This window comes from Limulus polyphemus, unplaced genomic scaffold (assembly GCF_000517525.1).
Source record: "Limulus polyphemus unplaced genomic scaffold, Limulus_polyphemus-2.1.2 Scaffold2256, whole genome shotgun sequence".
In the NCBI taxonomy this organism is placed as follows: domain Eukaryota; kingdom Metazoa; phylum Arthropoda; class Merostomata; order Xiphosura; family Limulidae; genus Limulus; species Limulus polyphemus.
Genome location: NW_013667866.1, coordinates 108438 through 124280, shown reverse-complemented (window position 1 = coordinate 124280; position 15843 = coordinate 108438). Strand labels below are relative to the sequence as shown.

At 31.5% G+C, this 15843-nt stretch overlaps 1 protein-coding gene across 2 annotated transcripts in view; it reads left to right on the top strand.

The window, feature by feature from the left end:
• LOC106466425 (serine/threonine-protein kinase Nek8-like) overlaps positions 1-15843 on the top strand; it is a 77470-nt gene that overhangs the window by 33230 nt on the left and 28397 nt on the right. For both annotated transcript variants that reach the window (XR_002612194.1, XM_022394434.1), the window contains exons 13-18: positions 3893-3975; positions 7641-7658; positions 9051-9135; positions 13697-13854; positions 14824-14964; positions 15450-15572. Coding sequence is in view for 1 of the 2 variants with exons in the window: in XM_022394434.1 (XP_022250142.1) it covers positions 3893-3975; positions 7641-7658; positions 9051-9135; positions 13697-13854; positions 14824-14964; positions 15450-15572 (608 nt within the window). In the remaining variant the exon portion in view is untranslated. The remainder of the gene's footprint in view (positions 1-3892; positions 3976-7640; positions 7659-9050; positions 9136-13696; positions 13855-14823; positions 14965-15449; positions 15573-15843) is intronic.

Below are 15843 nucleotides of genomic sequence, written 5' to 3'. Positions count from 1 at the left end.
TGGGATATACAGAATATAATTTCTATGGTTAACCTGGCAGCATCAGCTACAAGGAGTGAGCTCCTGATATAGATAATAGGAAAAACTAGTATCTTGATCAGGAGTACATTCCTTGTAGTTGTCACACCTGATAATGTCAGGTTAACTTGGTGAAATGCTGTATATCCGGTGACAAATAAGTTTTAAGTTTATATAACAGAGTAATTCCTTTAATTATTGAAGCTAACTATCATTCATGGAAGGTTAAAGCCTAATACAGCATAAGAACTTAGGAGGTAGTTCGTTATAAAATGAAAGAAAAGGTGCCGATTTGCAGAAATACATAATTTTAATGCAAAGACATTAAGACTTCTCACAATGTGAAATACAAGGAAACTATTGGCTTCTACTCAACAAGCTTTTACAATAAAAAAACACAAAAATTTACATAAATCCATGTTAAATATGTAACTAATAATTGTATGTCTGATGTAAAATCTGTGCAATTCTCTTGTAAAAATATGCTGTCCTAAACCCCAACACTGTGTCAATAAACTCTCAAGCTTGTAACACAAGAAGACAGTAAAGACCAAGGGTGGGTACACTTTCAAATATCATATGATTTTCTAACAAGAATAACTTGGCATGGCAATAAAAAACACTGTTGTTATTCCTGTGAGAGAATCATACAAGACTTAATTCATTCCTTAAGGAACTATAAAAAAATGTGAAAATTTTTACTTTTTAAGTAAAGGGATAGAAATTAGTACTACAGAGTTGAGCATTTTAGTGTTTTCTATGGTTTAGCAGGTAAACCTTAGTAATAGTTTCTTATAAAGGTTTAGAATGTTGATTTTAGTTTTTTTTTTGCCAAAGTATAACATGTATGTTTTAGTCTTTTTTTCCAAGCTTTAACATGTAGAGTTTAGACTTTTTGCAAGGTCTTAGCTTGTAGATATAGTTATTGTTTTATAAGATTGTTCATGTAGTTCTATATTTTTTTTAGTAGAATTTAGTATATAGATTTTTTTATCCTATAGCCACAGTGTTTAGAATGTAGAATCCTACAAATTTGACATTACTTTTGTAATTTGGTTTATAGTGCTAAAGAATTGCTGTAAATGAGTGTTCATCTTTCATTATATTTGAATTTTCTGTAAGGTAACATTCAGCTGAAATAATAGGTCTGTTTTAAAGTGGTATACACATAAAAGAATACTAATTTGAAAAAATAGAAAAGGAATTATAATCATCTTTTATCCATTAATACTGCATCACATTTAGTAGGTCTTGGTATCTCCAAGTATTTGTACTTCTAGTTTGAATGTAATGTTTGAAGTATAATTTTATCAACAATTATAATTACAGAAATTTTCAGTTCTGATAAGTTTCTGTATGTGAAATTTTAATAATTGTGCAATATGAAGCAACTAATTACCCAATATTCCAACCCCTTCAAAATCATTGTGGCATTAAGATTCAGTGCACCTTTTACGTAACTATTTCTACTTGTACTGTAACTTCAAAAGCTTATATATAACTCAATGATTTTTCAATCAGCATCCTCTTCTGTATCATTGAATTTCTTAATCCACAAACCAGTTTGTCCCTAAGGGCATTGAATGAAAAATTCTTGAAACCACAGTGTTTGGTAAGAATTCTTAATACCACTTTTTACATTCTCTACATATTCTTCCTTTCTTGCTGGAATTTACATATGGGATCTGAAAGATTCAGCTGTAGTAAACCATCTTGTAGCAATTAAGAAAGATGAGAACCCCCATATTCAAGAAGTGCTGTAAGTGTCATTGCAATTGATGTTATAATAATGAAAATGTAGGGCATGTTAAAAGGGTGTAAATAATACTGAAGTTGCTGCTTGCGTACAGCAGCTAAGCCTTACCTTTGATAAACTCCATTGAGTTTTGCTAATGTTATTGCAACATTCTTCACCTCATATAGAAACTGTAGTAGTCATAGTTAGCCATATTAGAAGGATTCACAAGTCAACAGGTCTGTAGCTAAGTTAATGATCAAGAGGACAATCATAGATTACATATTCAACCATTAACGTGGGGTTAGAAGAGTGGTCATCATATATACTTGGTAGATTTCATATGTGCTTTTTTGATTCTGCTCTATAAGAAACATGCCAAGTCCAAACAGTGTGTGGCCTAATGGGACAATAAAACTGACATTTGTAGATGAACTAACTGATACAACTTAAATGCTGTCAAACAAATTTTGGAGGATCACTTGACTGTCTCATTCATCTTTAGCATCGATTAAGAGAAAACAGATTATTCCAATAGAGAGAGAGAGAGAGAGAGAGTGGTGAACTAAAATAGGTGGTAGACTAGAGCTGCTAGAGGCAGAAACCAGAGGATGTGCCTACAATTTATAGCTTCAAATGTTAAAATTGTTATCATTTTTAAACAAGAATAATGTTAGCTACTAAAGTTTATAGAAAGAAGTATGTCATAGTTCAAACCACTGAAGACAACAAGAAGTTAACTACAAATATATACATGTATATATATGTATTTTAATATATATACTATTGTGGATACAGCATTTTGGGCAACGCCCTTCTTCAGGTATCAATAACTGAAAAGTAAATTCATATACTTCAAACATTGCATTCAAGCTAGAAGTAAAAATGTTTGGAGATACCAAGACATGTACTAAATGTGTTGCAGTTGTAATGGATAAAGAATTATGATAATGTTTTTTCTATTTTTTTCTGTTCAATTAGTGATAAATTACCTGAAACGTTGTATCCACAATAATATATATATTAATATATATCTGTAGTTGACTCTTTCTTGTCTTTGGTGGTTTGAACTACAACATACTTCTTTTATCTCTTTCAACAATCACTACATGTAATTTCCTACACAGTTATATACTAAAGTTTATAGTGGTTTACCACTAAAATTGTTATAATTTTTAAACAAGAATAATGGTGGCTACTATAGTTTATAGTGGTTTACCACTAAAATTGTTATACTTTTTAAACAAGAATAATGGTGGCTACTATAGTTTATAGTGGTTTACCCCTAAAATTCCTATAATTTTTAAACAAGAATAATGGTGGCTACTATAGTTTATAGTGGTTTACCACTAAAATTGTTATAATTTTTAAACAAGAATAATGGTGGCTACTATAGTTTATAGTGGTTTACCACTAAAATTGTTATAATTTTTAAACAAGAATAATGGTGGCTACTATAGTTTATAGTGGTTTACCACTAAAATTGTTCAGCTATGTTTTATATTGTGAGTAAAACTAAGTGTTGCAACTAAAATATAAAACTTTAAAATTTATAAACACCAATAAACTCCATCATATACATGTTTAACGGATACTTTGTTTATCCTAAGATTACCTATTGTGGACTTAGATAATACCTTTGTGTTTAGGAAATTGTTACAACATTTAGTAACAATTTATTGAAAAGAATCTGTAAACTACTTGGTGTTATCTTTCCTTTGATTTGGTGTTAACTTTAACCTCATTCATAGGAAGGGGTCTGGTTTTTTTGGAAAGTTAGGTCCATTTTTTTTTTCTTTTTATTTGATTGAGTTTTGTAACTTTTTTAAAATTTTCTTTCTTTGTTTGGATTTTTTGTTATTTATTTATAGTGTCAAAACGTTTTTGGGCCAGTTTGTGTTTTTTCCCTTTATTTTTATCCTGGACATCCCAAAATTATGGATTAACACCCTTATATTTCTCCTCACCCACTGGTAAGTCTTTTGATTTTTGTTCTGATGTACTTTTTCATATTTTTTTAGTAACAGTTACTCAAATTAACGGTCTAAACTTTGAATAATGTTAACTTTAAATTCTCAGCATATACATGATTTGATATTATGATTTTCTTATGAAATGGGTGTTGTTTATTTGATTTAGTTAATTGAGCAGTTTGAGCCAAAAAGAAATGATTCTGATAAAGATTCAGAAGCAGTGGATAAAAGAAAAACTGATTCACGCAAGTATGAACTTCAAAATTTACAATACCTAGCAACAACAACAATAGAAAAGATTTTGTAAACTAAAACCATTAATATTACATAGACATATAAGTTAAAATAACCTATTTATTCTATGAAACTACTTATGTTGATATATGTGAAATACATGGTAAATATATGAAAATAACATTGTTAATCTATGTGGAATACTTGGTAAAATTATGAAAATAACATCATATGCTTTGAGGAGTTTTAGAATATTTAATTCATTAAAGGTTCACAAACATAAGACTGTAAATACATAAGTGCAAAAAGTTTATATATTTTATTAATTCAGTTAAATGTTAGTTTCTTGAGAATGTACTCATTATAAAATTAGTTTTTCTTTTGCTTTGGAGCATTATTTACATATAACTAGCATTTGTTGATGCATCTTTACTTCACTACCTATTTATAATTTTTTTGAAAGTTTAATTTGGCAAATGAAGAATTACTGATCACAAACTTAATGATATACCTGAACATTTCTAAAATTTCCCCCTTTTTTTAGTGAACTTTAAACACTTAAGTGCATCACGAAGCGGTATTCCTAGCCTATAATTAAATTCACTGGTATTATTATTTGTATCCAAACCAATCAGCACCTTTCAGGTATCAAGTGCACATCTGCACATTAAGTTTAAAAATTTAAGTAAGAACAACAATTCTAGCTCTGTTTTAACAACTGTTTACTCCAAATATTTTAGAATTGAAATTTTTTTCATGTTGTAACATTTATTTAGTAAATAAGTCACAAAGAAAAATGACACAATGTTCAAACGTACATTTCTACACAGCTCTGCTTTTTATCTATTTAGGTATATACTTGCTAAGAAACTATGAGTCTTTGAGAATATAATTATACATGTTTTATTTCTACTTAGTCAATGTAATTTCAATAATCTATATAATAAACCATTTCCCTGTTTGGAATGCTCAACTCTCTTATTTTAAGTTTGATTTAATTTGGTTAAGTATATCCACTGTTTAAAAGAAAAAAATCGAGATAAGTAAATGACACTTCCCTAATTCAGAAAGGGCTAACAGGTTTACAGATGGGTGTTCCCACTCAATGTGACAATCATGGGTGTAGACAGGCTGGGTTTCTGGCACCTAGGCGCACACATTTTTTTGAGAGAGAAAAAAATTCTAGCTATAATTTGACATATTTGGCAAAGTACAAAAAACAAAACAAATCATACATATGTTGGTAGATGGCTGTTGATAAGAAAAAGCATTCATTTAGCATTATTTAAAACTATACTCAGCTTGCAGAAGTTTTATCTTTTAACAGATACTTGTGACAAAAGCACAGATGATTACTCACTGTGTACTCAAAATGAAATAAAGCAATATTTTTGTGTAAGTAAATCAAATTGTGTCCTATGGAATTCTTACAAACATTTGCATTTTATATTCAACAATTTGGTAATTATTATTATTACAAAGTAGGGATGCACAGATACCCGGTCAGATATTCGGCTCCAACCTGGGTATTGGGCCTAGAAGTTAGGCATTTAAGCCCTAATCTTTGTGGCAGCTAACGCGGTACTGAAAGTTACAGTCAGTAATTGGTTGACTTAAAAAAAACGTGTTCCAAGCAACAAAGACTGATTGCCCACTGAAAGTGGGGATTCAGAGAACAATAGGAGTTAATAACAGGCATGGCTTGAGAAGAGGATTTCTGGGGAAGGTGGAGGTTTTGAAAATAATAGGGGTTAGGGTTTGAGAAGTTGGGGCAAGGCATTGAAAGTTGAAATTAAAACTTGAATCTTCTGCTGGTGATTATTCAGTTAAATGCAATAAACGTCAATTTTAATTTGTTTCTAATTTTTGTGTATGTTTTTTTTGGGGAGAGGGGGTTAGCAACGGGAGAACTCAGTCCTGGTTGACACCTGGGCCCAGCTGAAGCTTAGTGACCGGGTACCTGGACTCAGTATTTGGCCAATTTTAATACCTGTGCATCCCTATTACAAAGTGAAATAATTTATTGCACTACTCCTACAGGTAATAAAAAACAGAAAAGATAAACAAATCATATACAAAGCAAAATCATAATCCTACTCTATATGCTAAAGTCATTTCTCCATCCCTAAAGCACTTTTCATAAATGCTTTTGGAACTAAAAACTAGTGGTGACCCACATTTGTTTTTACTCTGGCTATGCCCCTGGTAACAGTAAAAAATATATAAATACTCAGGCTTCCTACACCACCAGTAGTGTTGTATGTGATGGCCGTGCTTATAGTCTAGTGCTATTAGTACAATTCCCACTGCACACAGCAGGAGGCTTTTGTGCAATACACTAAAGCTTTCCAAAGTCCATGAATTGTAACTTCCAAGATTCTTTTTAAGCAACCTCAAGGGCAGAGAAGTCTATGGGAAATGTCTGTGAATGGTAAAGCATGAATTCCCATTTTGGCTTACGAAAGAACTGGAATGGTGAGCTGGAGGTGTTGATGGAGTCATATCTTATTGGCATCCAGTATGTACAAATATAGTATAGTATTTCTTTCCTGTATAGGGATGTCAGTGCATTGTTCTTATAGTATGCATAATTCATCTTGGCATTTTTATTGGTTCTCCAGATGTTGAACCTACCAGTAACCTGCAACCAATATAAATCCCTTAAAAATACTATGTATCATTTTAAGAATATTCTATCAATAACAGATTAACAAACTTTTGCAGACACTTCAGGACAAATATGTTGTGTCCAATGTGAAGACACTTCCATGTGTCACATGCTAAATACTGTTTGTACACCATATAATGGTTGTTCTTCTGTTTGGCTGTGTGCTTTGGGAGAAGCCTTTAAGTACAACTCTTGCATCACTTTGTACACTTAAATCTTTGTGAATTATCATGATTACAGTTGCAAAGGAGTTTTCTACTTTAGCCTGCAATAAACCAATGTGTTTTCTGGTGACAAGCTGCTTAACTTTTTCACTATTTCTAGATTGCACCTGGTCGTAGATTAACCTGATTTTCTCTGTTGGAACTATGCCTTTCTTTGCATTACCAATATGGTTCAACATTACAGATATCCATTGTTTTTTTAGTAATAGTACACACATGAAAGAGACTAAATGTGTTGTATAGATGCACACATGAAAGATACTAAATGTGTTGTATAGATACGCACATGAAAGATACTAAATGTGTTGTATAGATGCGCACATGAAAGATACTAAATGTGTTGTATAGATGCACACATGAAAGATACTAAATGTGTTGTATAGATGCACACATGAAAGATACTAAATGTGGTGTACGAGTGATGTGAGAATATTTCAGCAGATGGCTAAAAAGATGATTTGATTATTACATGTGTATGTTTTGTGTAAGACAAAATAAAAAGAAAGTTTGCATCATTACTGAACTTTTACAAAAAAAGATCCTAGATATAACCATGTTTGTGTAAGACAAAACCAGTTTGTTCTTTAAATTTAGTTTTAACTGATAGTTCCGCTACACTGCATGCCCTCATTAATATTGCTTAAAACATTTTTGAATGTAAATAGTTGTATGTTTGAATTTATTCATGCTACAAAAGTTACGATTTTAAAGGTCTGATTATTTGTGTTTCTGAAATTCTTTGACATACTTTATTACTTGTGTATTAATTAGAGCAACTTTTATTTCAGCACACTAAGACAGCCAAGGTAAGAAGAACAAATTATTTACATTCTTGTAATCAAGTAACTTTGGTGTAAGAAGTGTACTTGATACATACACCAGTATCATTACCTTTTAATTCTCACATATCATGGCAAACTTATTATCCCCCTGAGACTCAGAAAATTGTTGCTTAGTATAATCCCTCAATTTTCCTTCTTTCATATACTTTAATTTACTAAAAATGATGAAATATTTATTCCTAGTGTTCATTGTAATGTCATATATAAGGTTATTTTAAATAATTGAAAACTTTTGTCACTTTTAAAGAGCAAACTTCAGTGACTGGGTGTTACAAGTTATTGGGAAAAGTAATTTATTTAATTAATTCTAGATTAGCTTGAGGAAACATTGGTCATTTTTGTGTCCATAACACAGAAATGTTTGATATTATGTTGATTTCATATTTATCACTCCCAGGTTTCCTGTGATTCCACAGTCACAGAAGAAAAAAAAAGAAACAACTACTAACTGCATAAAGCTAAAATCTTTGGAATTTTGCAAAAAAGTTATAAATTTATTTTAACACAAACAATATAGTTTTTGTATTATATGCCTTATTTCCAGTTCAATCAAACGTTTGTCAAAGTGATGACTCTGTTATGAGTTGGGTCTAATGAGGCACATTTAGTTAAATGAAAAATCTTTTAATAATATTTTTAAATTGGATAACTCTGGGGTTCATGTTTATAGTTCTGGGAGTTGATGTGTAGTTCTGGAGGTTGCTGCATGTAGTTCTAGGAGTTGATATGCTTGTAATTCTGGGGGTTGATGTGTGCTATGTAAGGTGTATATACCTTGACATGCTTTGATGTAATATGATTAAAGTACCTGTAATGTTTATTGTAACATTGTTTGGAAGTTTTATATGAAGTTTTATATTTACTCTTAAATATTAGAAAAATTAATCATAATTGTGAAAAGTGTTGTTTAAGTTTATTACTATTCTAGGTTGTTACAATTTCTGTTGTATGCAAGTAATTGCAATTGTTTGTAGTAATGTATATATATATATAGTGATAAAAATCTATATATTCTAAGAAAGTTATTAAAAACACTTCATTGTTTAATTCTGATTAGTTATCATAAAGTTTAAGTGATGCAAAATAGACAACTTTAGTAAGTAAGCTCTTAAAATTAAGAACATTTTAATATAACATATAAACTTCCTTTTGAACATGAATACATTTTTATCTTTATTTTGGCTCTTAAAAAGCAATTGGCTAGCAACAAGTTCTCAATCTAAAAGAAAAAAACTCTTTTACTTATACAATTAATGATTTGGCACAAGTTAACTATAATGTTTACTAATGAGCTCAATTGTCATTTTGTAATAGCATTCATGTTTGATGATAAAGCCTCTTTGTTTTCTTTTTCAGATCTGTACTTTACAGAGTGCAAGTAAATGAGCTGGACATATCTCTTTTTCCTGTGCCTCTACCACCAAAAAGTAGAATTAAGGAAGTAAGAAAGTAAACCGATAAAAATAATCATTATGATATTGTTTTTAATATCTCACCACTTTTATTTCTAGTTTCAATTTTTTACACAAGTAATAAATTTTTTTTTTAAAACACCCAAAGCAAGGAATGTGTTTTTGCTATAACTTGAAGTGAGCCACCAATTCTTGATTGCAGAGTTGTTCCACCTGTATTTAGGGATACCTTCTCCTCCTTCTCTCCATATTGGGAGGTTTGCCATCTTCAGTTCTTTCCCTCCACATGTTGCTTCTTTCCTTTTGGGATCTTCTTGTGTGGGATGCTACTGTTTATTTCCTTCCACTGATAATAGGGACTTACAGTCAGATTTTTTTCTCCACAGGTCCATTTTTTGGGGCTTCTCCTGTAAATTTAGCATCAAATGGGGTATCTACCATGCTATATTAAATTTTTTATTGTTGCTTTTTTGTTTAATTTTGAGATATTGCCATCTTTTACATCTCTGGCAATTTCCCGTCCTTTACCTGTCCTACCTATGGGTTTTCTCCATTCCTCTTGTATGCTTGTTGCTATTTGGGGTTTGAATCTATCAGTCCCATCTCAATTATTTCTTGGGTCTTTTCCACTTTCCTACATAGTGTTTGATCACATTTGGGTTGCTATTTCTACATATCTAGGAATGCCCACAGTACACATTCTTATTTTCCATTTTTCGACACACTATCTTAGGTTATTTCGCTATGTGATTTGGTCCATTTTCTTGATCATATACTCCTTCCACAGTCATCTTGAGTAGTTGGATTTTCCAGTTGGATATGTTTTTCCTGTTCAATACCTAACATTCTCGTCTCTTTGGGGTGGGTATTTTTAAACACCCCTCCATTGGGACCATCCATTTGATTTTTCTCTTAATTTTCTTCTTTTCCTCTTCATCTGTATGATCATATTCCCTACAACGCCTGGTTTTCCGCTTCCTCTTCATCTTCTGGATTATTTCTCTTCCCTGATGCTCATCTCCAATGGTTGGGGATATGATTCAATCAGTAGGAGGCTTCAGGACTATGGTCTCCAGGTGAAAGGTCTTATTTCACCTTCATTCACTCTCTTCATTTTGTCTGAATTTAACTAATCATGTTTCATTTCGGCTATTCAATGTAGTGGCTTCTATGACTTGTTCATTCTTGTTCCTTTTGTGATAGATAGTAGATCTCCTTTTTAAAACCCACTCACTTAACATATGTCTAATTGAGGGTCGTGTTCCAAGTATTTTTGTCCTTGTTGCTTATTGACTTTCCAGTTCTGTTACATTTCTCCCAAGGAGTGACCTCTCTATCCTCCAAATTTTTGATGGCTCTTCCTCGTGTGGGGTACTCCTCCACGTGAATTTTTTGAATTTTTTATCCATTCCAGGTAATTCTCTCTATTGTTTTTGGCCTCTAGTTCATCATCCTCTTGCCCTGACTCTCAATATATTCAGATAGGATTACATCCAATTTATAATGTCAGTTTTTTCTCCTTCCATCAGTTTTTTTTCAAAAATGTTTATTCATCCATGATACTCCGGTTCAGGTCTATCTGATTGATTTCTTGGCCGGCACAAAGCTGGGTTTCTCTGCTGTTTTGATTCAATTGTTTCCTTTGTGCTGGATCATTTTTATTAACCTACATTTTCATGGCTTTTTTTTTGTATATTTCTTTCAACTTTTCCATTTCTTGCCATCTTCCACTTTTCTTCTCGGTTGGTCCCAGTACATGCTTTGGGTTGCTTCATTGTTTTCAAGCTTTTTTTTACTTTGAATCAATTTCCCACAATTTCCTTCCCTTACTCCACTGCTTTATCTGTGATTCTTTTCCTTCCTCCCTGACCCATTTGGTTTGTATTGTAATTCGATTGGCCTTTTATTCCTTGTATCCTTCTTCTTGTCATCAATTCCTGGTGTCTTCACTAGGACTACACATCATACATTCATCTCTCATTCTCTACATTTTGGTAGCTGTATCTTCCTTGCTGAGATACCATCTTCCATCTGTTGCCATCCTTCACTCTTTTGTGAGACTGACTGAGTAAGTTACTTTTTAGTATACATTTCTTTTTTCTTTTATTTTTCAGGGGCATGTCCCTCTTTTTCTTTATGGATCTCACTCTGTGGCGAGTGGTGCCCATCCAAGTATACTTAAACTAGTAAAAGCTACAATGTAAGGCCATGATGACTTAACAATTATAATTCCATGGACACTAAATGCACACTGTTGAGATGGGATGTTCCACAAGATCGCTTATAGGTTTATCCTCGTGATGTAATTGTTTAATTAACTCTATCTGCCTAGGCATCATTTACTGCACATGTCATGAGGTTTTAGTGGTTTGCATTCAAAATTATATTAAACTACTTTTTGTTTATGTTATACCAGTTAGTATAGCATAAAATCATAGCTAATAATCCACAGTTTAATAGTATATATGTTTTAAGTTCTTAATTTTATAAAGCAATATTTAAAAACAATCCTGAAATTCCCATAGTGTGAGAAAGGCATCCCATTTTTTCTATTTTATTCATCACCAATAAGAACAAAATTCAATGTAAATTACTCACTATAAAATTGTCACTGCTCAGACGAACCATAATTTTTTATAGTTTTCAATTTTGTTTAGTTACAGAGCCATCAAATAGAAAATCAGATCCCTTCTGCCACACCCACCTGTCACATCTTCTCTTTCAGGATTTGTTAATAGTTCTCTCTTATGTTTAATTCTATATTATCTATAACCAATAGAAAGCCAAGGTTTTCATCTACCAAATGACGTATTGTATTACATTGTGTTCTGAACAGAGAATTGTCATTTTGTCTTTTAGTACAAGCTTCGTTACCATTGGAAAGACAATGATTAGCTTAGATGAACTTGAATGGCTCTTGTCACATAGTTAGAAAGCCAGAAAAACTGAATGTTATTAGTCTATGTTCTTTGGTACATTATTTAATTAAATGAAAATTATTTAGTGCATTACTACCATTAGTGTTAAAAAATTAGGGTTAAGTGTCATTGACAGTCGACAGCAAAAGAAAAACAAAAATTTGGGTGAGTATTTTATTTCTTGTTTTTCTTTTTTCTATTTATTCTTTATTTATAATTATAAAAGTAACTAAAATGTAAAAATATGGATCTCTTTAGGTTATTTAAGGTTAGATTAGGTAAGATGAATAATGATAATAACAATATATAAAAATATTTCATGAGCCATGCATGCAAGCAGCTCATAGTAGCTCGTGGGTAATGTAATTTGATAGCTTAATGTGAGCTGCATGATCCCTAAGTGACTTACAACTTATAATGGTGTGGATAGTACTTATACAAGGTTCAAAGGGTAATAAAACAATAAAATTTAGTTATAAATAATTGTATACTTTTACAAGTTTAAAGTTACTTAGGATAAACAAATGTAGTTTTGTGTTATATTTGAAGTCATTCTAGAAAGAAAAAGAGGGTAATTTCGATTTTTTTTGGTGGTTTTGAGGTCAGTCAAATTGACCAACCTTGCATAGAGTTCAGGCAGAGGAAATAACAGATAAGATAATATATAAAAATTACACAAACGAAGTTTGAGATATTTGACATGAAGAAAAGTATTTTTAATCATAACATGAAAATCACTTTGTACACGGACTATTCAAATCAAATACTTAATATATTCGTGGACAAATCTTTTTTGAGTTATTAAAAATGCTTCACTAGAGCTGAATCAATCAACATAAGTCCTCACTCATGTATTACAGATGTCTGTTCTCTCACTCATGTATACTTTTGTTACTCCATCCTTGTTGTGATTCACAGTGGAGGTACTTGCAGATTAGTAGGGTTCTTCCCCTTCTGCTATCCCTCAATGTTCTTATTATTCCAAGGATGTTACTGCACTTTGGGTGGTTCCTGTCATTTTGAGTTTGAGTGATATGGTTTACATTACACAGAGATATCTTTTTGATGTAGGGTTACTGGATCTATCAATCAATTTCTCACATTGCTATCACATGTCCTGTTCACAAGTCGGGGGTACGAGATTCCCTCCGGTCTCATGAACTTGAGGTGAAGATTGTATGATTCTCTTTCCTATCCCTGCATGGATGTCAGTTCCCGATGCCCAGGTTTTGGATTGTAGTTGAATTACTGATGGTATGATCAATTATACAGATGGGTGGGAGTGTCAAGGCTTGTGGCATTTGCAAAAATTTTTTTCATATATAGAGGTCAGCACTGAATGAGAATAGCTATTTATGTGAGAGAAGGTAAGTACCTATTTGAAATACATTTTCAGTATAGGAAAATTATAAATTTTACAAGACCATCAAATATAAAACATGCATATACCAAAAGAAAAGTTTAGTTCCACTATTTCAGAACAACAAGATTTGACAACGTGTGCTTTCTTTGGTCCAACTTTTGGACTGAAGAGGACACATTAAACTTGTTGTTCACAAATAGTCAATCTAAACTGTACTTTAGATAACTTTAAATGGAACTGTGTCTTCACCAACTATATGCCTATACCAGTTAAAAAAGGAATGTAATGATCTTTTTTTCTATCAAACAGGTTGCAGTCAGTTTCACTCACTTCATAGCTCTAACTTATGATCTAATGGTTTACACTTGGGGTGAAGGAAAGAAAGGACAACTTGGGCATGGCACTCGAGAACCTTGGTTAGATAAACCAAAGTGTATAGAATTACTAATAGAAAAGAGCATTACCAAGTAAGCATTGTTACTTGAATTAAAGAACAAATAGGTTGTTATAAGTGTATTATGAAGTAACCATTATAACCTGAAGTATGGGCTACTAAAATACAAGATGACTGTTATAAATGTATCACAAAGTAACCATTATTACCTTAGGTATAGGCTATTAAAGTACAAGATGACTGTTATAAATGTATCACAAAATAACCATTATAACATGAAGTATAGGCTACTAAAATACAAGATGACTGTTATAAATGTGTTACAAAGTAACCATTACAACCTGAAGTATGGGCTATTAAAGTACAAGATGACTGTTATAAATGTACCACAAAATAACCATTATAACATGAAGTATAGGCTACTAAAATACAAGATGACTGTTATAAATGTATTACAAAGTAACCATTATAACATGATGACTGTTATAAATGTATTACAAAGTAACCATTATTACCTTAAGTGTGGGCTACTAACATACAAGTTTATTATTATAAGTGAATTATGAAGCAACCATTATAACCTGAAATATAGGCTCTTAAAGTACAAGATGACTGTTATAAATGTATTATGAAGTAACCATTATAACCTGAAGTATAGAATACTAAAGTACAAGTAGATTGTTATAAATGTATTATGAAGTAATCTTTATAACCTGAAGTATAGGATACTAAAGTACAAGTAGATTGTTATAAATTTATTATAAACTCACAATTATAACCTGAAGTATAGGATACTAAAATACAAGTAAATTGTTATAAATGTATTACAAAATGTAACCATTATAACCTGAAGTATGGACTGTTGAAGTACAAGTAGATTGTTATAAGTGTATTATGAAGTAACTATTATTACCTGAAGTATGGGCTGCTGAAGTAGCCCTCCATCTTTTTTCCTGAAAGTCTTGCTGTTGAAATATAAGTGTGATTGAATTTACAGTGGTGGTATTTATGTAAAAAAATATTGGATTTGTTTGTTTACTAGGGTCTGTGCCGGTGATGGTTTCAGTGTGTTTTCTAGTGACAATGGCATAGTTATGACCTGTGGAGATGGTAGTCAAGGGTGCCTCGGTTATGGGGACTGGAATAGCTCTAGTAAACCAAAACTCGTGGAAAAACTTTTGAGGTTAGTTCATTATATTTAGAACATTATAGTTAGTTCATTATAGTAGAACATTATAGTTAGTTCATTATAGCTTAGAACATTATAGTTAGTTCATTATAGCTTAGAACATTATAGTTAGTTCATTATAGCTTAGAACATTATAGTTAGTTCATTATAGTAGAACATTATAGTTAGTTCATTATAGTAGAACATTATAGTTAGTTCATTATAGCTTAGAACATTATAGTTAGTTCATTATAGCTTAGAACATTATAGTTAGTTCATTATAGTAGAACATTATAGTAGAACATTATAGTTAGTTCATTATAGTAGAACATTATAGTTAGTTCATTATAGTAGAACATTATAGTTAGTTCATTATAACTTAGAACTGGTACCATCAGTGATAACTTCTGTTTGTATGCATATTATCTCACTCTTTTTCATAGCAGAATTTTTTGGTATATGTATGACATTTGAGTGATACTGGTATCCTTATCTTTCAGCGTTGATGTTTTAAGTGTAAGTTGTGGTCCCCATCATGTAGTGGTGGTAGGTGGAGAAGGAGATGCATATGCTTGGGGTTGTGGAAGTCTAGGACGACTCGGAACTGGTAGTGAAGAGGATTGGTATGTGTGGGTTTACTGTTTTATATCATTGAAGCTAGTGTCATAATATACATATTAAGATAGCAAAGTGAAACATTCTTTGTTTATACAGTAAAGTATTGTTTGTTATATAGTTATGATTACACAGGCCTGCGATGGTTTTATTGTCTTGAAATTTTTACATGTTATACAATAATTCCTGTATGCTGAGTTTGAAAATGATATCCATTTTTGTCCATCATGACACAAATTTATGTACTTTTACATAAATGAATCATTTTCATTGAATTTG